Source organism: Schistocerca americana, chromosome 3 (assembly GCF_021461395.2).
Source record: "Schistocerca americana isolate TAMUIC-IGC-003095 chromosome 3, iqSchAmer2.1, whole genome shotgun sequence".
In the NCBI taxonomy this organism is placed as follows: Eukaryota; Metazoa; Arthropoda; class Insecta; order Orthoptera; family Acrididae; genus Schistocerca; species Schistocerca americana.
Window position 1 is genome coordinate 572850671 of NC_060121.1, and position 23270 is coordinate 572873940.

At 41.9% G+C, this 23270-nt stretch overlaps 1 protein-coding gene across 4 annotated transcripts in view; it reads right to left on the reverse strand.

Moving 5' to 3' along the window:
* The window catches only part of LOC124605668 (carboxylesterase 5A-like), a 107878-nt gene that overhangs the window by 81471 nt on the left and 3137 nt on the right, over window positions 1–23270 (reverse strand). For 3 of the 4 annotated variants that reach the window (XR_006978670.1, XM_047137512.1, XM_047137510.1), the window contains exon 2: window positions 14242–14349. Coding sequence is in view for 3 of the 4 variants with exons in the window: in XM_047137512.1 (XP_046993468.1) it covers window positions 14242–14298 (57 nt within the window). In the remaining variant the exon portion in view is untranslated. Of the gene's footprint in view, window positions 1–14241; window positions 14350–14851; window positions 14871–23270 lie in introns of those variants that run through there. The other variant, XM_047137511.1, reaches the window with a different exon arrangement.

A 23270-nucleotide genomic window follows, 5' to 3' on the forward strand; every position in this document is an offset into this window, starting at 1 on the left:
AATGCAGTCTGAGTAGAGCAAATATTCTCAAATCCAATCTCAGATTTGCTGAGGATATTACCGTTGCTCAGGTGAGATACAATTCTATAACACATCCCATTCTTAAAAATGATATCAGTAGTGAAACACGTCGGTAGTTATTGACATCACTCTAATCATCTATCTTAGAAAGGAGTTTAGCAACTACATATTTCAGTCGCTCTGAAAAATGTCTTAAGTCAGTGATGAATTACATTTTTAATGTGATATAAGGTTTACTGACGAACAAATGCTTAGTATTATTTTGGAAGTACCATCAAATCCAGATGAACTTTTATTTTTGAGAGAATATATAATTCTCTAAATTTCAGAAGGAGAAGTTGGTGAATCGTTCATATGAGTGAGCTTGATGAGACTTGCTTTTTCAACATACTGCTGCGATTTTTATGTTGTATTGCTTGTCACTATACTTTCTACTATATTTCATAATTAATTATTAAATACATTTGTTACATGTTATTTATGATTTATCGCCCTTCCGTTTAATACATTAGTAATGTTATGCTGTTTCGTGGCTGATTGTCCTGTCTCTCGTTCCACGACATTCCGTACAGCCTAACGTTTGATGCTGAAATTACTCTTACACTATGTGCATGTTCCTCAATTTTGATGACTTTTCTTAGTAAATCTTAGTTGTTTTGGTACTATGCTGCTACTTCAATATCTCTCCTTGTTCTCGCCAACAGATACTTCTCCATTTTCCTTGTACAAGTATCCCTCTAGTGTCCCACAGTTTTTACATGGCTGTTTGATGGCCTCTCTTATTAACTTAGGTAGTAATGTATTTTAAGATAATAATACGAATTTATCAAGGGATAGATTAAATTTTAAGTTAGCATTTGGTTCCTTATCAAGTTCATTCCAGATCATTTCTTATAAACTATTCTCAAAAAGCATTTTTTGTGGAGTCATTACTTATTCTGATTTCCACCGAGGAGTTTCAGTACTGTAAGGCACTATCTATTTATCGTAAATAGCTGTGTATCATGACCAGAGACAGCATTTGTTACTGGGCAACAAATGTTTTGCCTTTGAGCTTCGCCAAAGAAAATAACACCGATTAGGGTCCTACTGTCTTTATTCACTCATGTTGGAAAGTTAATTACTGAGATATTTTTGAATTTCTGTCTTAATATATACAATAGCTCCTCATTTCCCATATTAGTTCTGCTTGATTAAGATGCTAGAGTGTAAGGTTACCTTGTGTAACTTATCTATCCCTGTGGCTTTGACGTCCCCATATAGTACAGGATGTCTATATTTTCATAGCTGTCTAAATTTTCAGAATAGCTAGAAGCTCTTCTACCTTCTTACTTAGTCTTTTAATGTTCTGATGAAAAAAGCTAACCCCAATTTTCTGTGCACTATCAAGCATTTTGTGAAGCTCTCCAGTTATTTACAACTGTTTTAGAACACGGTGCCTGAATCCTTCTAACCTGATACAGGTGCCTCTTTTACACCAGTAACCACAGGACTGTTGCGATGTGTGAGGACCCCCTGTTCCCCCCCCCCCCCCCCCAGGATATTATCTGCAAAAAGTTCAACCAACTCTTCTCCCATTAAGATGTATGTAATGTCTAACGCATTCCCGTCTCCCAATTGCAGCAACTGGCACTGCACTCGTATGAGATTTCGTTTCAGTTAGCAGCAGCCTCTTAAACTCAATGTTCACACAGTTCACAGAAATGTTAACCAGGGCCGGTCATGGCGCTGCAGCACCTCCAAAAAACATTTGTGTGTGTAATTACTGTTCCTATTTCAACCAGATCACCCCTAATGCCCTAATTGCTCTTCTTATCCAGGTTGTTCTCAACTCCACCTACCACAGTAATGTGACCCACTTTGTCAAAATCCTTGCACAATGGACTTGGCTCAAAAAAAAAAAAAAGGTTCACAAATGGTTCATATGGCTCTAAACACTATGGGACTTATCTGAGGTCATCAGTCCTCTAGACTCAGAACCACTTAAACCTAACCTAACCTAAGGTCATCACACATCCATGTCCGAGGCAGGATTCGAATCGAACCTGCGACCGTAGCAGCAGCGCGGTTCCGGACTGAAGCGCCTAGAGCCACTCCGTCACAGAGGCCTGCTGGCACTTGGCATTACAGTACTCGTGACCTGGTACCCTGTTCCCAATTTGTAATGTACCGTCTGGCCTATACCGTTACAATGACTACAGCCTAGCAGCAAGAAATCTCCTCCTCGTATGCTCCTTTGGTAACGACTTATCGTTGGTATCTTTGGTACAAATGTGTTAAACCCTACTGTGACCTACAACTGAATTAGGCTCTTCTGCTACTACTTCAGGTAGAAAGTCAAGTTTCTTCCATACTGTAACCTCAGATGTAAACGATGAAGTTAAAGGAGTCTTCCTCTTTCATCTATACTCATTACTTGTTACCAGTACCTAGTTTCCATGATCTTCTGCCCCTTCAATCCATCTAGTTCAGATTTCGCGTGGTCTAATTGAGGCTGAAGAACGCAAATCCTTTCCCACTCTTCAGCACCGAGCGAGGTGGCGCAGGGGTTAGACACTGGAGTTGCATTCGGGAGGACGACGGTTCAATCCCGCGTCCGGCCATCCTGGTTTAGGTTTTCCGTGATTTCCCTAAATCACTCCAGGAAAATGACGGGATGGTTCCTTTCAAAGGGCACGGCCGACTTCCTTCCGCGTCCTTCCCTAATCCGATGAGACTGATGACCTCGCTGCCTGGGTTCCTTCCCCAAAACAACCAACCAACCACTCTTCAGCGATTATCCTCTCTTTTATACTGAGTTTCAGTTTTTCTGAAGAGCTTCGCTGAATTCCCACTTCAGACTCCCACTCTAGACCGCGATGAATTTCCAACTCATAATGTACTCGTACCCTACAGCAACAGCCACAGTTGTCTGAATTACAATACAGATCATACGCTTAAAAATAGAATTAAATCACTCAACACACTTTACACAACACCAATTTTCGTTGAAACTTCCTGGAAATTAAATCTGTGTGCCTGGCCGTGACTCTAACTGGGGATCTTTGATTTTCGCGGGCAAGTGCTGTACCGACTGAGATACTCAAGTACGCACTTTTCCATAATCCATATAAACTTTTTTTTACACCACTGTGACGATTTTACCGTTTGTGAAAATACCCAGCATTATGAATACTTCCCAGATATTACTGTCAACAAAGTTTTCGAGTAATAAAACAAATTTTTAGTTTCCTTTGTACGTGAAATATCTGTAACATTTGGAACAAATTGCTATATAAAAGCAATCCTCATCTTGTCCATAAACAGGCGACTTGCCTCACGTCACCTACGGCCCTCCACCCCGCATACCCTTTGACTAGCCACAAGGAGCACTCCTCTCTTGACTCAGGACCACCCAGTACTGGAGCAAATGAATCACATTCTCTGTCAGGGTTCGACTACCCCTCATCATGCCCTGGAATGAATAGTATCGTCCCCATTATCCTTACCATCCTTCTACAGTTGTATTCCCCCACCCACTTAAACTACACAATATCCTCATCCACCTGTACTCTAACCCTGCACTCAACCCCTTGCTCCATGTCTCGTATCCCTACAGTAGACCTAGATGCGAGACTTCTTCTATACATTCTACCAATACCACATACTCTAATCCTATCACAGGCATCTTCTAACTCATCAGATTCAGGGCCACCTGTGAAAGCAGCAATGTGAGCATCCATCTCAGCTGCCACCATTGATCTGCATTCTGTATGTGCATAGCTACTGACAAGCTGCCTGCATTCATGATTGGTCGAACTTTCGCCAGTACTACACATACTTTCTATCCCACCTACACACCCACTCAGTACTTTACCCTCTCCACTTCAGCCCCCTAATCCTCCCTGCACCCTCACTACAGCCCCTGCACTTAGCAGACCTATCCTGTCCCGAACACCTCCACATTCCGTCAGGCAGCACTAGCACAGTCCCCAGTCCTATTCTGCTGTCCCTCCCCCTCCCCATCCCTCACTTCCTCCTTAATACCAAAGCCCCAACCCAGCCACATTACTGTTCATGAGATATGCAGCAGCAGTTGTGTATTAGCCCCTGGATACAGTGGCCATGTGTGTGTCAGTTGTGCTTGCGTCAATGTGTAAATGTGTGTTGTTTCCTATTCTGAAAGATGGAATTTCTCCAAAAGCTTACATATTCAACATCTTTCTTCACTGTCCCTATCTGCGACTCAACACTCTCTACATGTGGCAGGTAGCAATCTGTCATTAGTGTTGTTATTCCATCACGGACCTTACATCGTTTGAAATGCATTACTTAGTTCACTTTGTGAACTGTCAGTCGCTTACAATGAAGTAGTGGATAAGATAATGTATAACATTGGCGAAAGCTGTGAAGACGAGGAGGTTTAACAATGCACTCGACGATAGGCTTGGCTCCATAGCTGATGGTGTCTCCCACCGACGGGGACCACTTGCATAGTGAAAAGGGAACTATCAAGAGGTGGGTAGTGACTGGAAAGGAGGAATTCTTATGCTGAAATCTGCTTAAAGTGAGTATAAAGTGATTTGATAACCTACCAGTATGTGTTGTTCAGATAGTACGTGAGATACTCTTGAGCTGCGAATGGACTGAGAATAGGAGGAGCTAGACTGGTTGATCCAAGTCTGAAAAGCTGAATAATACTGGGGTAATGTTGGTCCTGAATAAGATTTGTGGAGAATTTTCGTCCCACACGATGCGTGGGGCGAAAGATGCCTCCAATTTCTCTTTTATGAAATGAGTGGTACATGTATGTTGTCTTGTAATTCTGTGATACCATTCGTCAGCCGATAAGATGATTTCTGAAAACAAAACTTGATCACCATTCATTTTTCAGTTCTTATTTATATCAAAATAAAGTGACCCTATGTCACTGTTTGAGACACTAAACGTTCTTTTTGAATATTTGGATATGCATGCATTATTTACATTACCAATTTTCCAAAGTTGTCAAAACGCTTTGTGATTTTGTAAATTATAAATGGATTTTTTGAATGGTTGCGCCTGTGAAAGCAATGGGTTTGTTTATAAATAACTTTTCTGCTACCAATCACAATTTTCTTTCATTCGTATTTCACAGGACACGTGTCGGGAAACAGTTCCCGGTTTCAAGTGTGTTTTCTCTTAGCTTGATTGGTATCTGTCAAATAAATGTTTGTTGTTAATTAATTCGTAACCTGCTGGTACACTACATAGTCTAAGACCCAGCACAAGGGTAGAAGATAAAAATGGGGTGTTAGAGGGCTGCGGACTGTGGCGGGGACCTCCTGTGGTAGTGGTTTGACAGATGTCTCTTTCCAGGCAACAGGGAAACCAGTTGTCAAGGACTGATTGAAAATCCCTGTTGTATGGGCAATAATGGGTCACTACGAAACTCTGTCATTAGGACCGAGACCTAACGGGTCCAGTAAATGCTGGTGTGACACGCCTGACAGCTTTTTTTAACAGAATTGCCAGTAATGTGACTTCTCGATCGAGGCAGTTACGTCAAATACCATATTTACTTTGCATTTATGGTTCAAATGGCTCTGAGCACTATGGGACTTAACAGCTGCGGTCATCAGTCCCCTAGAACTTAGAACTACTTAAACCTAACTAACCTAAGGACATCACACACACCCATGCCCGAGGCAGGATCCGAACCTGCGACCGTAGCAGTCACACGGTTCCGGACTGAGCGCCTAGAACCGCGAGACCACCGCGGCCGGCACATTGCATTTATATAGAACAAGCAGTTTGCACTATCAGCGTCTGGTTTATATCAATTGTGAGTTAATGTAGCGTTTCTCGCAGACTGACTAGCTCTGTTGCCTTTGTAATAGTAAGCAACATGATATTCAGGTGTGGGACGTCGTTTCTATGCACGATGTACGGCGTCTCTGAGTTTCCTAAGTTGCTTTACCTCAACCGTTTTACATGTGCTGGTTTTCCTCTTCCTTTTCCGGTCTTTCGGGAACAATAATTGTACCGTAATATAGTGGATTACATATGTTGCTCAGAAAATCAGAAGATTTCTCTTTCATGTTCCTTAACGTAAGGCACGTTAAATACCAATCTGTCACTTGCATCTTTGTTGAAGTTTAAGATACAATGGTGCACTTAACGTCAGAACCATGGACCTTGCCGTCGGTGGGGAGGCTTGCGTGCCTCAGCGATACAGATGGCCGTACCGTAGGTGCAACCACAACGGAGGGGAATCTGTTGAGAGGCCAGACAAACATGTGGTTCCTGAAGAGGGGCAGCAGCCTTTTCAGCAGTTGCAGGGGCAACAGTCTGGATGATTGACTGATCTGGCCTTGTAACATTAACCAAAATGGCCTTGCTGTGCTGGTACTGCGAACGGCTGAAAGCAAGGGGAAACTACAGCCGTAATTTTTCCCGAGGACATGCAGCTTTACTGTATGGAGTAGCATTGGGAGCTGCATCAAACCAGTCTCAGGACTGAAGACAACAACAACAACAACAACGTCTGTGTAAATAGTCCGTTGTGGTTTTCTTTCTTGGACACTCTAGCGACCACAACACGAAATTTATGTTACAGCCACACATAACAGCTGCGGATATTACTCTGAGGATTTCATTGCAAATGTATGTATGAGGCTGTGACAGTTTACTATATAATGGGTAGGTCAAGCTGAAGTGGCGTTAGATTTGAAGAAGATAGTGATCTGGTGTAAATGAGCATACAGCCAACTTGTTTCTCTTCATTAGAGTTGGATGTACATAGCGTGATAATACGTCAGAGCTTGTTTACCCCCTCTCATATCTTACATCTGCCCTGTTCTAGAAGACATAGATGAATGCATTTACACTGTTGTGGATCGCTTCTGTCTGACAGAAATTTTATATACATGTTTGCATCTTGAAACATATGGTGGAACTCGTCGCGATGACAGGCCAGAGACTGGACAATTTATGCAAATTGAAGGTGGAGGAGGTGGTTGGGGAGAGTGCACGGAAGAAGGGAAAAGGCAGAAATTCATTATGTCATCTGCATCGGAACTTTACGCGGAGTAAGTGTGACAAGTGAAACTGTGCCCTAGACCGGGATTCGAACCTGGGGTCTCTTGTTTACTAGGCAATAGCGCTAACCAGTGAGCCACCTGGACACAGTGTCTATTGCTATTACGCAGACTACTTCGGTATTGTCCTCGGCTGACCCACATTCCCACCTCGCACCACCTATCCATAGTGCCCATCTATGTCCACCTTGCTCGCTACTTTGAAATTCCTGCAGGAGGTCGAATGTGATTGTAGATTCGTACTTACGGTGTCAGGATCATAGCTGATCAAGGAGAATTAGGTATATAAATACATGGTGTCTGTTGTTTCAGACATGTCCAAAATCCCAGGCAGCACATCGGAGTCAAAGCATGAAGTATGTGCAGAAGGCGTATGGAAACTGGGAGAAAATAGGAAGGATAGTTCTGCGATCGAGGCCAGCTGGGTTATACAGCTGTCACACGAAAAGAAGAGGTAGTGGGAAGTCAAATTTACTGAGTAGACCAAAAACATTTCTCACACAACTGTAGCAAATGCAAGATAAAAAATGACAGTGTATGATTTAATGTCAATAGCTCTAATGATAAGTAACACCAATTATTTGGTAACAAGGCGCTAAATAAAACATGGTAAAGTTAAGTCAGTACAGGGGAAAAGACACATAAAAAAGAAATAGTTATAAAGTAAAGTAGTTCAGTATCAAACGGGTAAATCACATTTATGTTGTACGGAAACAGTATCATACAAACATATAAATAACCACCGCATGAAAAGACGTGTTTTTAGGTTCTACTTGTTAGGTTTTCAGTTCATTTGCTACGAAAATTGTGTTTTTTAGCAGCTTTCTTCGCCATTATCGTGCCATTACGGGTACACAAGTTGTCTAATTCACATCTTGAGACTCCCAGCTATTGGCAGAGCTAACTCAAAAAGTTTCTTCTCCTCTCTTAACGTCATTCCATATATGATACAAATTTCACTATTATAGTTCTAGGTTTCGTAGAGCACGGCCTCATTTACACCACTTTTTGACTTTCATCGTCATTTTCTGTCACTGCACCCCTAGCTTCTCTCAGGCAAGATTTATCACCGTACTTTCGAAGTTCTCTTTGCCGTGCTCTGGAATTCCGATCTGATAGTGATCAAGCTCGTCAGATTATTCTGTTAAGTTACGTTTGAGCAATTATGCCATATCCACAGTTCCCTTCAATGATTTGGTCAGGGCACAGACAAGGATCACATAGACCTACAGTGTCTTCGCTACATTTTTCGCAACACTGCTGCAGTGACAGCATCAGCAACAGTCTGGACCATTGACCTGAAGCATGTTTTGTCTTGTTTCGCTGCACTCACATTTACCTTGACGAATTCAACACTTCCCACAACGCCCAGTCGTGTGTCCACAGCATTCTCTGTGGGCTCGCCTCCTCTGCTCTCACTGGCCTGGCCATTGTGGCATACGGCTCTTTGGTTTTCCATTTTAGATACAGTTACATATTAAATATCATTAAACAGAATGGTAATGGGGTGTTAGATCAAGGATCTCGAAAATATTTAGCAGTGTTGCTATTTAATAACAGCTCCAAATTTCTGGTAAATCTGCGAAACAAACAAACATGCATTACTCACTAGCAGACAAACATGCTTTTGTCTTCTCTACATAGTTTGTTTCCAAACCTCTTTCAAACTTTCTTATTTCAATAATGAGTCTCTTATATCTTCTTCTTCAGTCATAACTGAAAACAAAATCTCCTACCACATAGTCGTACTTAGGACATTCATTCCACCTGCCAGGTCTATCATCTCTGTTTAACTCTGAAATTTATGTTGCACCACAATGTTGATGCCCTTTCTTTGTTTGTTAAGGAACAATCACATAATTAAAATTTAAATGAATGGAAAATTATTCTCTTATGTGAATTTGATACCAAAGTACATTGGTTTCATTATATAAGTATAATTGATTATAAATAATTTATTTTACAGTTGTGTTAACTGGAACAGCAATTAGATTACTAGTAACGCTAAGAGTAGTCTACCTAAAATTTCGTGGAACATTCAAATTCTTCTTAGGAGGTTCAGACACTGAGAATAAAGTTTTGTGTCTTTAGTATAAAATTTTTCTGCCTTATTTGTATAAATTATGTTTAATTATTTAAATTCATCAAATTTATTTCATTATATTAAGTTAATGCAATAGGAAAGTTATTAAACAGATAATATGGTAGTGATTTTCCTATCAGAAGTAGGCTTTGATACACTCCTGTTTCGTTTAACAGTTCATTGTTTACATTCTTTTATCTCATTACAATGCACATGACGTATTACGTTTACTAACATCTTTAAATGCAGTTCACCAATATTTTTTCAGTAACAGTTGTTATCACTTTAGGCCGTTTTGATGTATGGGCACTGTGTAAATAATAATCCAAGCAGTAGTATTGTAAATATTCCTTAGACTTATTATTTTGATGTTGCATCACTCTTAGCTTCTAATGCTGCATCTGTGCAGGAATATAACATATCTGGGGGTTCTGTTTGATTAAAATTTGTGTTCATATAAAAAATTGTTCGATTTCTACATATAGAGTGTGACATACGTGAATTTCCAGTTTTCTTTCTCATTTTATGTAAACATCTACTACAACATCAATATAATCTGACTATTCATATCTTCAGTTTGATTGTTATCCATGATATTCATTGTGAGCGTTGCTTCAATAGTTTAAACTACACAATAAAATAGCTCTAGTTATGGTATTGTAATAAAATTAATCTTGAAACTGGTAGGAATGTTCATATAGTTCTGATCAATATCCCTGAAGTATATTTAGAAAAGGGTGTCTAATATGTAACTGGGGTATTACTTACAAACACTGCAACTAAAAGTACTATAACTGTTTTGAGAATGATAGATAATATTCCTGTTAATGGTGAATCACTATCTTCTAATGGTTCTGGGGTTTATAACATCACTTGCGATACATGTGTCATTTATTATATAGGACAAACTGGAAGATCATTCAGTCTCATTTATTATATTGGACAAACTGGAAGATCTTTCAGGATCAGATACAAGGAACATTTATTGGGAAAAAGAGGCGCTAATGTATAGAATTACAATTTTGCTGATCATCTATTAATTTCCGGCCACAAATCGAAAAGCGTTGAAGAAAGCTGAGTTTGACGTAGGGAAGAAATGGATCATAGGCTCGACAGATTCGAAGAGTTGGAGGTTATCTATCATATTACTAAGAACGATGGTCTCAATCTCAATGAACTGTTAGAATTATGTAAATTTTTTTCTTAATAACTTTAATGCACTACTCGCGGAATTTCGGTTCTTTTATTTTCTACTTGTTTTCCTGCCTCTAGTTCCGAAGCATCTTAGTCTTCGAATCTCATAGATGAGTACTACTAAAGCTGCCTTCACCCACATATTTTTCGGATTGTGCAGCTATTTGTATGAATATTCTGTAATATCCTGTGCTTTACATAACGATAATTCCTGTATAGCCCCATAGATGGCTGTGTTGCACTTTATTTGCCCTACTTTTTTTGTAATTTCAAAAGTATATTAAGTTCTTTTCCTTTGCACTTGGTTTTTCTGTCAATTGTTGCTTAGGTCAATTATATCTGTTATAATGACTCAGGTGGGCATATTCCACCCAATAGGGGGCACAGCTTGTATTGCTTTCGTAACAGCAATGTAAGCCACTAGACTGATCAGTCTGACGTTGTTCCCAGCAAGGGATACATGCCAAAGGCTTCAAAGTGTTTAATTTTAATTTTTGACTCGAGCATATCTGCTCGAAAGTTGGACCATTGCTTTCTCGCAGTGTAACTTCACATAAGTAACCTTTGTATGCCATGACAATTGTCATCTAGGTTAATAATTTTGTCAAAAGTATTTTTCTGTGTATTATTTTGCAGGGTCTCTTAAAAATACATTCTGAAGAAGACATCCTTAGAGGAGTGGAAACATAGGTCAGTGTACCAAACAGTTATTTGCAACCTGTTAGCTGTGTAGTAGAGTAGAGTATAGAAGATAAATTAGTGATAGTACTAATGAACAATGACGTTTAGTAAAGACGAGGAAAACAGAATCTCTTTCAAACATAAATTGAATGATATAAAAGAAACAATCCAGTGACAATAGTTTCAAATCCACTTGCCTGTAAATGTTGTGCTGGGAGGATACTTTCAGCTGAACGTCACTTATTAATACTTCAAAGAGAAGTAAAAAGACTGTAGGGAACGATCTGTGGCTGACATTTTTGCGCTTCTGACAAAGTTGTAATAGTAAACGTGAAGATGCGTTATGTGCGGCTTGCCTGAGACGGAAGATGCTCTTACCAAATGAGTAATCCGATCATTTTCTAATGCCGTACTTGAACTTGTTGGTACTCAGAATAAATCTTTCATTCGACACCAGAGCGTATGCTATATTAAAGCACACTGATTGCTCTATACTATTTTTGGATTGTTCAGTATATGAGAGAGATTACCGCAGACGTACCTAGATATTTGCTAGAAGTAATTGTTCTTCATTTATGTATTCATATAGTAGTTCTGTCTTTGTATTTGCAACTAACCCTCAATATATACACATGTAAAGCAATGCGAACACATGGACAGAAGGACCCTTTATTGTATGACTACAAGATACACTCCTGGAAATGGAAAAAAGGACACATTGACACCGGTGTGTCAGACCCACCATACTTGCTCCGGACACTGCGAGAGGGATGTACAAGCAATGATCACACGCACGGCACAGCGGACACACCAGGAACCGCGGTGTTGGCCGTCGAATGGCGCTAGCTGCGCAGCATTTGTGCACCGCCGCCGTCAGTGTCAGCCAGTTTGCCGTGGCATACGGAGCTCCATCGCAGTCTTTAACACTGATAGCATGCCGCGACGGCGTGGACGTGAACCGTATGTGCAGTTGACGGACTTTGAGCGAGGGCGTATAGTGGGCATGCGGGAGGCCGGGTGGACGTACCGCCGAATTGCTCAACACGTGGGGCGTGAGGTCTCCACAGTACATCGATGTTGTCGCCAGTGGTCGGCGGAAGGTGCACGTGCCCGTCGACCTGGGACCGGACCGCAGCGACGCACGGATGCACGCCAAGACCGTAGGATCCTACGCAGTGCCGTAGGGGACCGCACCGCCACTTCCCAGCCAATTAGGGACACTGTTGCTCCTGGGGTATCGGCGAGGACCATTCGCAACCGTCTCCATGAAGCTGGGCTACGGTCCCGCACACCGTTAGGCCGTCTTCCGCTCACGCCCCAACATCGTGCAGCCCGCCTCCAGTGGTGTCGCGACAGGCGTGAATGGAGGGACGAATGGAGACGTGTCGTCTTCAGCGATGAGAGTCGCTTCTGCCTTGGTGCCAATGATGGTCGTATGCGTGTTTGGCGCCGTGCAGGTGAGCGCCACAATCAGGACTGCATACGACCGAGGCACACAGGGCCAACACCCGGCATCATGGTGTGGGGAGCGATCTCCTACACTGGCTGTACACCACCGGTGATCGTCGAGGGGACACTGAATAGTGCACGGTACATCCAAACCGTCATCGAACCCATCGTTCTACCATTCCTAGACCGGCAAGGGAACTTGCTGTTCCAACAGGACAATGCACGTCCGCATGTATCCCGTGCCACGCAACGTGCTCTAGAAGGTGTAAGTCAACTACCCTGGCCAGCAAGATCTCCGGATCTGTCCCCCATTGAGCATGTTTGGGACTGGATGAAGCGTCGTCTCACGCGGTCTGCACGTCCAGCACGAACGCTGGTCCAACTGAGGCGCCAGGTGGAAATGGCATGGCAAGCCGTTCCACAGGACTACATCCAGCATCTCTACGATCGTCTCCATGGGAGAATAGCAGCCCGCATTGCTGCGAAAGGTGGATATACACTGTACTAGTGCCGACATTGTGCATGCTCTATTGTCTGTGTCTATGTGCCTGTGGTTCTGTCAGTGTGATCATGTGATGTATCTGACCCCAGGAATGTGTCAATAAAGTTTCCCCTTCCTGGGACAATGAATTCATGGTGTTCTTATTTCAATTTCCAGGAGTGTAGATACAATCACAGGAAGCTGTTCCTTCCATAAAATGTCTCTCAATTTGCGTACGGAGAGATCTGAAGGGCAATGACCATATAAAATTAATCGCGGTTAGGGCAGATGCTGGAGATTCATTGGGAAAGTTCTCAGAAAGTGTACCCCATCAAAAAAGGAAGTAGCTAACATGACATTCATTCGATCAGTCAGTTTGGGATCCGTGCTAGACCTGGAAATGGAAATGAGCGTTTGGCGTCATTGGCCGGGAGGCCCCTTACGGGGCAGGTCTCGCCGCCTTGGTGCAGGTCTTATTACATTCGACACCACATTGGACGATCTGCGCGCAGGATGGGGATGAAATGACGATGAAGACGACACAACACCCAGTCTCTGAGCACAGAAAATCCCCTACCCAGCCGGGAATCTAACCTGGGCCCCTTAGGACGGCAGTCCTTACGACGGAAGTCCGTCACGCTGACCATTCAGCTGTCGGGGCGGACGGTACTAGACATGAGTAATAGAGTAAATAGAGAAGACGACAGATGAACAGCACGTTTTGTTTCAGGTTGATTTAATAAGAGCGCAAAACGTCACGGTGATGGCCAATCACCTGCAGTGGCAGACGGTGCAACACAGGCATTCTGCATCACAGTATACTCTACTGTAAAATTGCTGAAAGAGTACGTTTGTAGAAGAGCCAGCCAACATACTGCGTGCTCCTGCGCATATCTTGCGAAAAGAACGTGAGGATAAAATTAGAGGGATTGGGGCCCTCACAGGAGCCTCACTGGAACAAGATAATGGGGAAATGACGTTTGTACACAAAGTACCCTCCACCATACACTGTAGCGTTGCTTGCGGAGGATAAATGTAGATGTATATTTGTCCATTTCCACGACGTAGTTTTAATACGTGAGGAATTGTCTATACACCCTGCAGAATCAAGGAATTTCTTAAGAGGCTCTTACGGATGATGTGTGAACTGCAGTGAAAGAAAAGCTAGAATACTGTGTAAGGTCACTGTTACATAACCCTTGGATAAACATTATTGCAAAGGAACAGCAACAGGTCTGAGAGTCTGCGCTGAATATACTGCCAGCAATAATTACCTTGCAGAGCGTTACGGACCCGACGATTGCTAGCGTAGCGGCGATTGGGAAATGCATAGTTGGGGCGTTGTTATCCTGTTTCACTGCTGCCGAGAGTTCCCCAGCGTCCTGAAAATCACAAGGATTCCACTGAGATAAGTTTTGTGATATTCCGACACTTTATATACAGCAGCGATATATTCGAACACTGTACTAGGCGTTATCTGATGAAGCTGCTGTTATCACCATTACTGGCGGAAGTTATGAAACGTTTCGTAATTACAAAGCTACTCCGCTGAGAATGCCTTCTCCTGTAGGATTAGAGTGAAATATACGTTTCTGATTTCTCACATGTGAAATTTCTAGTAATGGCCATGCTCCATGTTTTACGATATAATAAAACTTTTCTGAATTTTGTGTTGATAACGAATGACTGCACAAGGTGGCAGCACATACAGCATCTTTGTTGTGGCGTCGGTCGGATGTCCAGGTTTCGAGGAGTCTGATATTTCGTCGAAGCGACGATTTAAGAAATTTATATTTGAAAGCAGATTTTTACAGAAAATATAAAGAAGGTTTAGACGAATCAAACTAATAGCAATAAACTACAAATTCTACTAAAGAAAAATACAGAGACAAGCCAGGGGCCGTCGAAAACGATAACAGCTGATAGCCGAATGTTCGGCGCCGACAACGTGTATCTGTAGGGAGTGCGGACCACAATCAATGACGGATGTGTCGCCTCTCAAATATCTGAAACAGACGGAGAAAACCTTTCTTAAATTCACTGAATCGTTGTCAGACTTAGTTAAATGGCTGTAATTCTTGCAAATGTGTGCAACGAAGTTTTGTAAACGGGTGGGAAGGAAGGGCGAGGGAGGAGGGTGACAGTAAACAACACAGAAGAATCAGCAAATTGCAAGTTGGTGATATACGCGCTGTCGTAGTGTGGCAAACGATGCCAGTGGCTCTCCTAACAGAAAACGATAGCGAGGGATATCTACGATAGCTTCCAATGATACCGTGGCCTTGATAGTTGTCCAGTCACTACACAAATGAAGAAGTCGAAAGCGACGTGTTGTTTTATTTCCGTATTAATGTGTTAGAGAATTTCCAATCGTTTTAAGTCCCAAAAAAGCTGGAAGTGTCTTTATAGAACACAACTAGTGTAGAAATCTAAAGATAAGGAATTCGAGCGACGCCGCGTGAGTCATCTGTCGACATTAATAAGACGTCACCTGCAATATCTTCGAGAATTGAGTAACCGTCTAGTGCCCAGTGAGAAATACGTATTGCACAAGATCATTAAGAATGGACAATAAACTTAAATCGACTTTCGAGACAGTAGCTCTTTTACTTTTTGCATAAACCATGTACTCTAACAGAGTAGATCAGCAACAGCACTTTAAAGTTTCCTTTCAAGAGCTACCCTCCTTCATCAGCTCTCTTTTCGGAAGTATTGACCACTGGGGAACTTTGTAGCTTACTGTAGAAACTGTAGTAGTACTAAGGATGCACAATCATGTGTCTTCTTAGATGAATGAAATGAAGTAGGATAGCATGCTGACAGGGCCATCCTATCAAGGCACGGAAGACTGTTAATTATCGGCGGGGCAGAGGATCAGTGACAACTTGAAGGCGTTGAAGCAAGAAGGGGTCATAGGACAGCCAGGTGCCCCACATGTCTACTACAGGCGTCAGGCCCTGCTTGTATAAACCACACTTGTGGGCCGTGAAGGGCTTATGCTCCTGCAAATTAAATGAACCCAAGATCGCTATATCAGTCACTTGATCAATAAAGCTTATAACAACAGCCACTGAAATAATTTTCATTTATTGTTCAATCTCAGTAGCACATTTTTAATTTTATGACACGTTTCGGTCACTGTAGACCATCTTCATATCTAAGTAGTAAAGTCGTCAGCCCGCCTTGTATTTTGAGACTGCTCTGGAATAACGTTCCGGAAAGACAAGACGACCTGCTGGGGCAACTATTGATCTGAAGATGATCCAGAGTAATTGAAGCATGTCATCAAACGATAAATGTGCAACTGAGACTGAAAAACAATTGAGAATTATTTTCAGTATGAGTATGGTTGCTGTTTGTCCCGAGACGAACATGTCGGTAACAGTGAATAATGGCCGCTTAGTCTTAACACGGTTCATGGAAGTTTACCCGATGTATGTAGGAAGAGTGTCGGTTTCTTGGATGATGATGATTGCTGGAAAATTACTTGACGAGGGAGCGTTGCAACCTGTTAGCAGCCATTGAGCTGGCCAGGGTAAACAAGGTCACGTTTTAGAATCGATGTTGGCAGTTGAGTGTGCCTTGTTTCGAAATTTTGTGGAAAATTAATGCTGACAGGACTCGAAGTCGGCACGATACTTTTCTTCCTGACTGCTCTTGCCCACTAAGTTATTATGACTCCCGAGTTTCCTTCAGTGCTTTAATTTTCGTAAAACTTTCCTTTCCCTTTCGAACGTTCACAGACACGCTCTTGCGTTCCTTGCTGTACTAACACTTCAGAAGGACATCCATAGCGGAGAATTTACTTGGTACAGCCAGGGGCTTGTTTTCAAAACTAATATCTCGGCCTGTAGCGGTGTATTCGCTGTTTTGAGTGCACGTGGCAGATTCGTTGTAGAAATAAGATCTAGGCCGTCGGAAAGTCATTTCTTCTCTCTCTTGTTTCTTCCAACCGTACTACAAAGAATGAACAATGGAGTAAATTTCCAAGGAGAGCACCATTCTCTTCTAGCAACTAAGAAATTCCAATATTCAATATATATCCTTCGTGATTTATTTTCTGATCTACGGTCACCGGATTCATCCCACACAGAACTGCTAATCTGTGGCCACAATACTGGAGTCCTTTTTTTTGTGAAAAATGTTTAGTCGATTGCATTCTTTAGATTATGTCATTCAAATTACTTTCATCAGAGTAAGCACCTTGAGATTTTGCAATCAAATCACATTCTCTAAAAAGCTACATTCCCAAAAGAAATTAACATAATTCTTGCATATATCATGGTAGTTTACATTCAGTATATTTTTGGTACGTACACGTCTTTATTAAAAACATGTAAGGTGACCAATCTATCTTACACTTTTTATTTCTTCAGAGAAGAGTCAGGAGTAAAACCTACACATGTCTCTTGTTGCCATGTTAGAATTTGCTTCTTTTGCCAAATCTCAGCGGACTTTACACAGTCTCACCTCACTAGCATGCTGTGCAGACGCAATTGAGAGATAAATCGGAAACTGTGGTTTATTAAGTTTATTAAGGAAAAGTAAGGTCAGAATTTTATGGAAAATGACACCCACGGTACGAAATAAAAGTGTAATGACTTTACTTATGTTATTCCCAAAGCCATAGCATTTCTCGTTTCACCAGCTGTCGATGACCTTTAAAGCTTACATTCTTTCATGGGAAAAGTCTCTAGTTTCTGGAGTAACACAGTACCTAATGAAGTTTTGCGTGATAAACATATAGCAAAATACTCTCCTCTTCTACGTTTATGAAACATGAGGAATGTTGTGCGTGTTTCACCCTGGCTTTGTCGCTGGCGCGGTGCGATCGCAAATGAGTGGGCTACGTCAGATCAATTTCCTCGACATCGGTGACAGATAGAGACCTTCAACCAAGTCTAAATAAAATTCAATATCTTAGCTAAATTTCATACGCAGCAACATATTATGTAATATTCCCCAGACACAAAATCATAGCGACCCCTGTTTCGCATTGCAAACATTTTCGAATTTTGTGAAATGCCTTACTGACACGTAAATATCCCAGTAACTACGAGCATAAACGAAATGATGGGCACATCATAATGAACCTGACATAAAGCTACAATTAAAGAAAAAAGAAAATTTTTTACCAAATATTTTCTGTGAAATCGTTTGAGAAAGATTGCAGGGCGCACGCGCCGATTTCGTCATCACCGATCATCCGAAAGGAGGCAAACTCTTGTCGGCCTCCCCTTCTTAACAAATGAACGACCTCTCCCACCTTTTTGGACGAAAACCGCTCACTGCGCGTCGTCCACCGTACCCTGCGCCAGCTATTCACTGAAGTCAACGCGGTTAATGAGGGTTCCCTGCACATTACAAATGGTGGGACTTGGATGTCTGATCACCACTGACGGCAGTGCTCGCTCTGAAACGTGCTGCCGTGCTGGTCACCGGTTTGTAAGGAGTTCTTGTCACATGGCGCTCCATTCCTCCACCTGCACGGTTGACAGCCGCTGGATGGTCTTTGCTGAATGTGGGTGTGCTGCATTATGAGATCGCATTCGTGCTTAATGGGTTTTTAAGCAGATCAGACCATTCACCGAATGTTCTGAAGCTTCAAGACTTTCTCCACTTGCACAGTTGGAAGCTGTCGCACATTGTGATCCACTAAGATCATGTCAGGGCCGAATGCACTCCTAAAAAGATAAGAAAAGGGAGAGTTACAGTGCCACAATTACATCGACCATCGTATGGTGAGATGTGGCAACACTTACACCCAGGAACGTTGTCGATAATGATCGTTTTGGGGATACAAGTGTTATGGTGTAGTGAGACATAATGTTGCAAGGGCGTACTGACCTACAAATTTTTAAACATGGTACATTCACTGGTCAATGTTATTGCAACACTATATCAATTCCCTTCATAAGTCGTTTCAGGTAACATCTGGCTCTGACTTCATAACTACGGATGCAATGCGCTACCTCATCGAGCTGCGCGTCTTGAAAGGGTCTTAGAATGACAGGATATATGCTGCGAATGGACTGACCTTCCTGTTCCTGTGACTAAAATCCCATTGAGCAGTGTGGGATGCATTGGGAACATGTACAGCATTGCAGCACGTGCACATGCACCAACCACCACCCAGCATTTGTCAAAAGAGCTAGTGCAGGGATGAAACGCCCTACTACAAGAACTCCATATTAAACTTGTGGCCACTATGGGAGCACATTACAGAGCATAGATTCTCGTCCGTGGTGATCACACTCCACGTTAAGAACTGCGTCCCGTCTCTTGCATTGCTAAAAGGCCATTATATCTTTCTTTTGGTTTAATTTTGTTGAGTTCTGGGATTCGTTCTTTAATAATTACTCCTAGAGGCTCAGTTTATTTAAGGTAGCTTCTGTCTTTGAATAGAAGTGTCCCTTCTGTTCTTCTTACTACATATTTCTTTCAGTTACCTTCTGTATCACACAGCAGCAGTTCTTTCTATGTATAGTCCACGTTCCATTGGGCTACGTTACTTCTCAAATTTTTCTTTAATTTTTGCACATCAATGTATTGTCGTAGTCAAGGTAGATACGAAGGCACTCCCCAACCATAACAGTACACCAGCTGGGCAGAAATTAAGAGAAATATAAGGTTCCGCAATCTGGCCCTAGACAGGTCCAACATGTGATCTCCTGCCAGTGATGTCACCCTCTGTCAATAACATCATCCTCCGCCAAAGACGTCATTCGATGCAGCATGGAACACAGCTCTCTCCCTGCCATTGTTGGGCTAAAGAATGAATGTTGAAATGAAATTACTCAGATTTTTTAATAAGACGAAAATGCACTTTTGAGGGTGGCTTGGAATTCGACATTAGGAGAAAGGAGAGATGCAAGAAATATAGGAGAACGTGGACTGGGGAAGAGGAATAGACGGTGAAACAGCCTGTTAGAATATAGCTCGGAGCATAGTTCAATCCTTGGCTTAAGGATTATGAAAGAAGATGGTGTACGTGGAAGAGACACAGAGCTGAAAGCTTCAAATAAAGTACATCATGATAAGTTGCAGATTTCGAAAACAGATTTTAAACTTCAAATCATATCGAAAAGCATTTGCCTATTCTCACTATAATTTACTTATTATGACTAGCAAATTAAAACTGAAGAAACTGCAGAAAAATAGGAGCATATTTCAATCCTTGGCTTCAAGATTATAAAATAACGCGGAAGTGTACGTGGAAGAGACGTGGAGATGAAGGCTTCAAATAAGATACATAATGATAAGACATAGATTTTGAAAACATATTTTAAACTTCGAATCATATCGAAAAGCATTTGCCTGTTTTCATTTTAATTTACTTATAATTTTTAGCAAATTAAAACTGAAGAAATTGCAGAAAAATAAGTGAGGATAATAAATTGAAAAGAAAAATAATTGACTGTGGAGATTTTCAAACGAAGCTTTAAGCAAGTGCTGACCAATACAATGGAAAGGAATACAGGACAAGACGGGCGGGTAGAGTAGAGAGACGAAATAGTGAAGGCAACACAAGATCAAATAGACAAACGGACGAAATGAAATAGAAATCACTGGACAAGAGAAAATATATTAATTTTAATAGACGAAATAGAATAATACGAAAGTATAAAATAACAGGAACTGAAGCAGACGGAAAGAAATACAGACGTCTGAAAAATGAAATTGACAGGAAGTGAAAAATGCCAAAGCAGGAATGACCATGTGAGACATACAAAGCAGTAAATGCAATCATTACTAGAAGAATGATAGACGTCACCTATAAGAAAGGTAAAGGAAACTTGGGACGAAAGAAAACATACCTCTATGAAATGAAGAGCTCTAATGAGTAGGCTGTACAGCGCAAGGAAAAAGAAAAGCGAACTGTGAAGAGAATGTACAGGATGACTCCAAGAAGATGTTAAATACTTTCAGAGATGATGGAGAACTGTAATTGTATCAGTTGGACGTAATGGCCACTGGTCCAGAAACGATCGAGTTCGAAGTTATCAGCGACAATCGATTTGGTACCTCTTACAGAGCACCGATATTGTTGTTTCTAAGATTGTAGGGTAGGCAACATTGATAGTTGGTAAGATGAACCAAAACTAGGAAAAAAGTCGAGTGAACATAGGTTCTAAGATACATACCTTAATAGCTAAGAGCACATGTTCAACTTCGACTGAAACACATCTCTTCTACTGAACAAGTGTTTGTAGCTCTTAAGATACGCATTTTGGAGACGACTTTTACTCGCTATGTTGGACCATACTACAACCTCTGAAAGTTACCTTAGCAACAATAGTACCGGTACATCCATTCCACTGACAGAGATACAGGGTGTTTCAAAAATGACCGGTATATTTGAAACGGCAATAAAAACTAAACGAGCAGCGATAGAAATACACCGTTTGTTGCAATATGTTTGGGACAACAGTACATTTTCAGGCGGACAAACTTTCGAAATTACAGTAGTTACAATTTTCAACAACAGATGGCGCTGCAAGTGATGTGAAAGATACAGAAGACAACGCAGTCTGTGGGTGCGCCATTCTGTACGTCGTCTTTCTGCTGTAAGCGTGTGCTGTTCACAACGTGCACGCGTGCTGTGGACAACATGGTTTATTCCTTAGAACAGAGGATTTTTCTGGTGTTGGAATTCCACCGCCTAGAACACAGTGTTGTTGCAACAAGGCGAAGTTTTCAACGGAGGTTTGATGTAACCACAGGACCGAAAAGCGATACAATAAAGGATCTGTTTGAAAACTTTCAACGGACTGGGAACGTGACGGATGAACGTGCTGGAAAGGTAGGGCGACCGCGTACGGCAATCACAGAGGGCAACGTGCAGCTAGTGCAGCAGGTGATCCAACAGCGGCCTCGGGTTTCCGTTCGCCGTGTTGCAGCTACGGTCCAAATGACGCCAACGTCCACGTATCGTCTCATGCGCCAGAGTTTACACCTCTATCCATACAAAATTCAAACGCGGCAACCCCTCAGCGCCGCTACCATTGCTGCACGAGAGACATTCGCTAACGATATAGTGCACAGGATTGATGACGGCGATATGCATGTGGGCAGCATTTGGTTTACTGACGAAGCTTATTTTTACCTGGATGGCTTCGTCAATAAACAGAACTGGCGCATATGGGGAACCGAGAAGCCCCATGTTGCAGTCCCATCGTCCCTGCATCCTCAAAAAGTACTGGTCTGGGCCGCCATTTCTTCCAAAGGAATCATTGGCCCATTTTTCAGATCCGAAACGATTACTGCATCACGCTATCTGAGCATTCTTCGTGAATTTGTGGCGGTACAAACTGCCTTAGACGACACCGCGAACACCTCGTGGTTTATGCAAGATGGTGCCCGGCCACATCGCACGTCTTTAATTTCCTCAATGAATATTTCGATGATCGTGTGATTGCTTTGGGCTATCCGAAACATACAGGAGGCGGCGTGGATTGGCCTCCCTATTCGCCAGACATGAACCCCTGTGACTTCTTTCTGTGAGGACACTTGAAAGACCAGGTGTACCGCCAGAATCCAGAAACAATTGAACAGCTGAAGTAGTACATCTCATCTGCATGTGAAGCCATTCCGCCAGACACGTTGTCAAAGGTTTCGGGTAATTTCATTCAGAGACTACGCCATATTATTGCTACGCATGGTGGATATGTGGAAAATATCGTACTACAGAGTTTCCCAGACCACAGCGCCATCTGTTGTTGAAAATTGTAACTACTGTAATTTCGAAAGTTTGTCCGCCTGAAAATGTACTGTTGTCCCAAGCATATTACAACAAACGGTGTATTTCTATCGCTGCTCGTTTAGTTTTTATTGCCGTTTCAAATATACCGGTCATGTTTGAAACACCCTGTATGAAGAAGATGTTCAGTCAGTCGTTTCCTGACCAGGGTCCCTACCTGAAATTGGTACATATTCCTTCTCCGTCATCCTTGGGAGTTTGTAACATCATCATTGAATCAGCCTAGCTGACTTAGTTTTGTGACCTCCCTGTCAATTTCAGTTGAAGGGACCAAATGTTAAGGTTGGTTAAGCTCCAGACTGCATAGACTGCAGTCTATGTGATCGCGGTAAGCTTATTGACACCAGTGCTTACTAATTTAAGTTATATATTACAGCACTGAAGATGGTCACTAAGTGACCGAAAATCTATTTTGCGATAATAAACAAAAATATACGACCAATGCTGTCTCTCCTTCCAAGTATAATTACGTGCAATAAGAATCTGTAGTTTCCCTGTTATTCAACTTATATTTTATTTAATTGCTGGATTATCGACACCAAT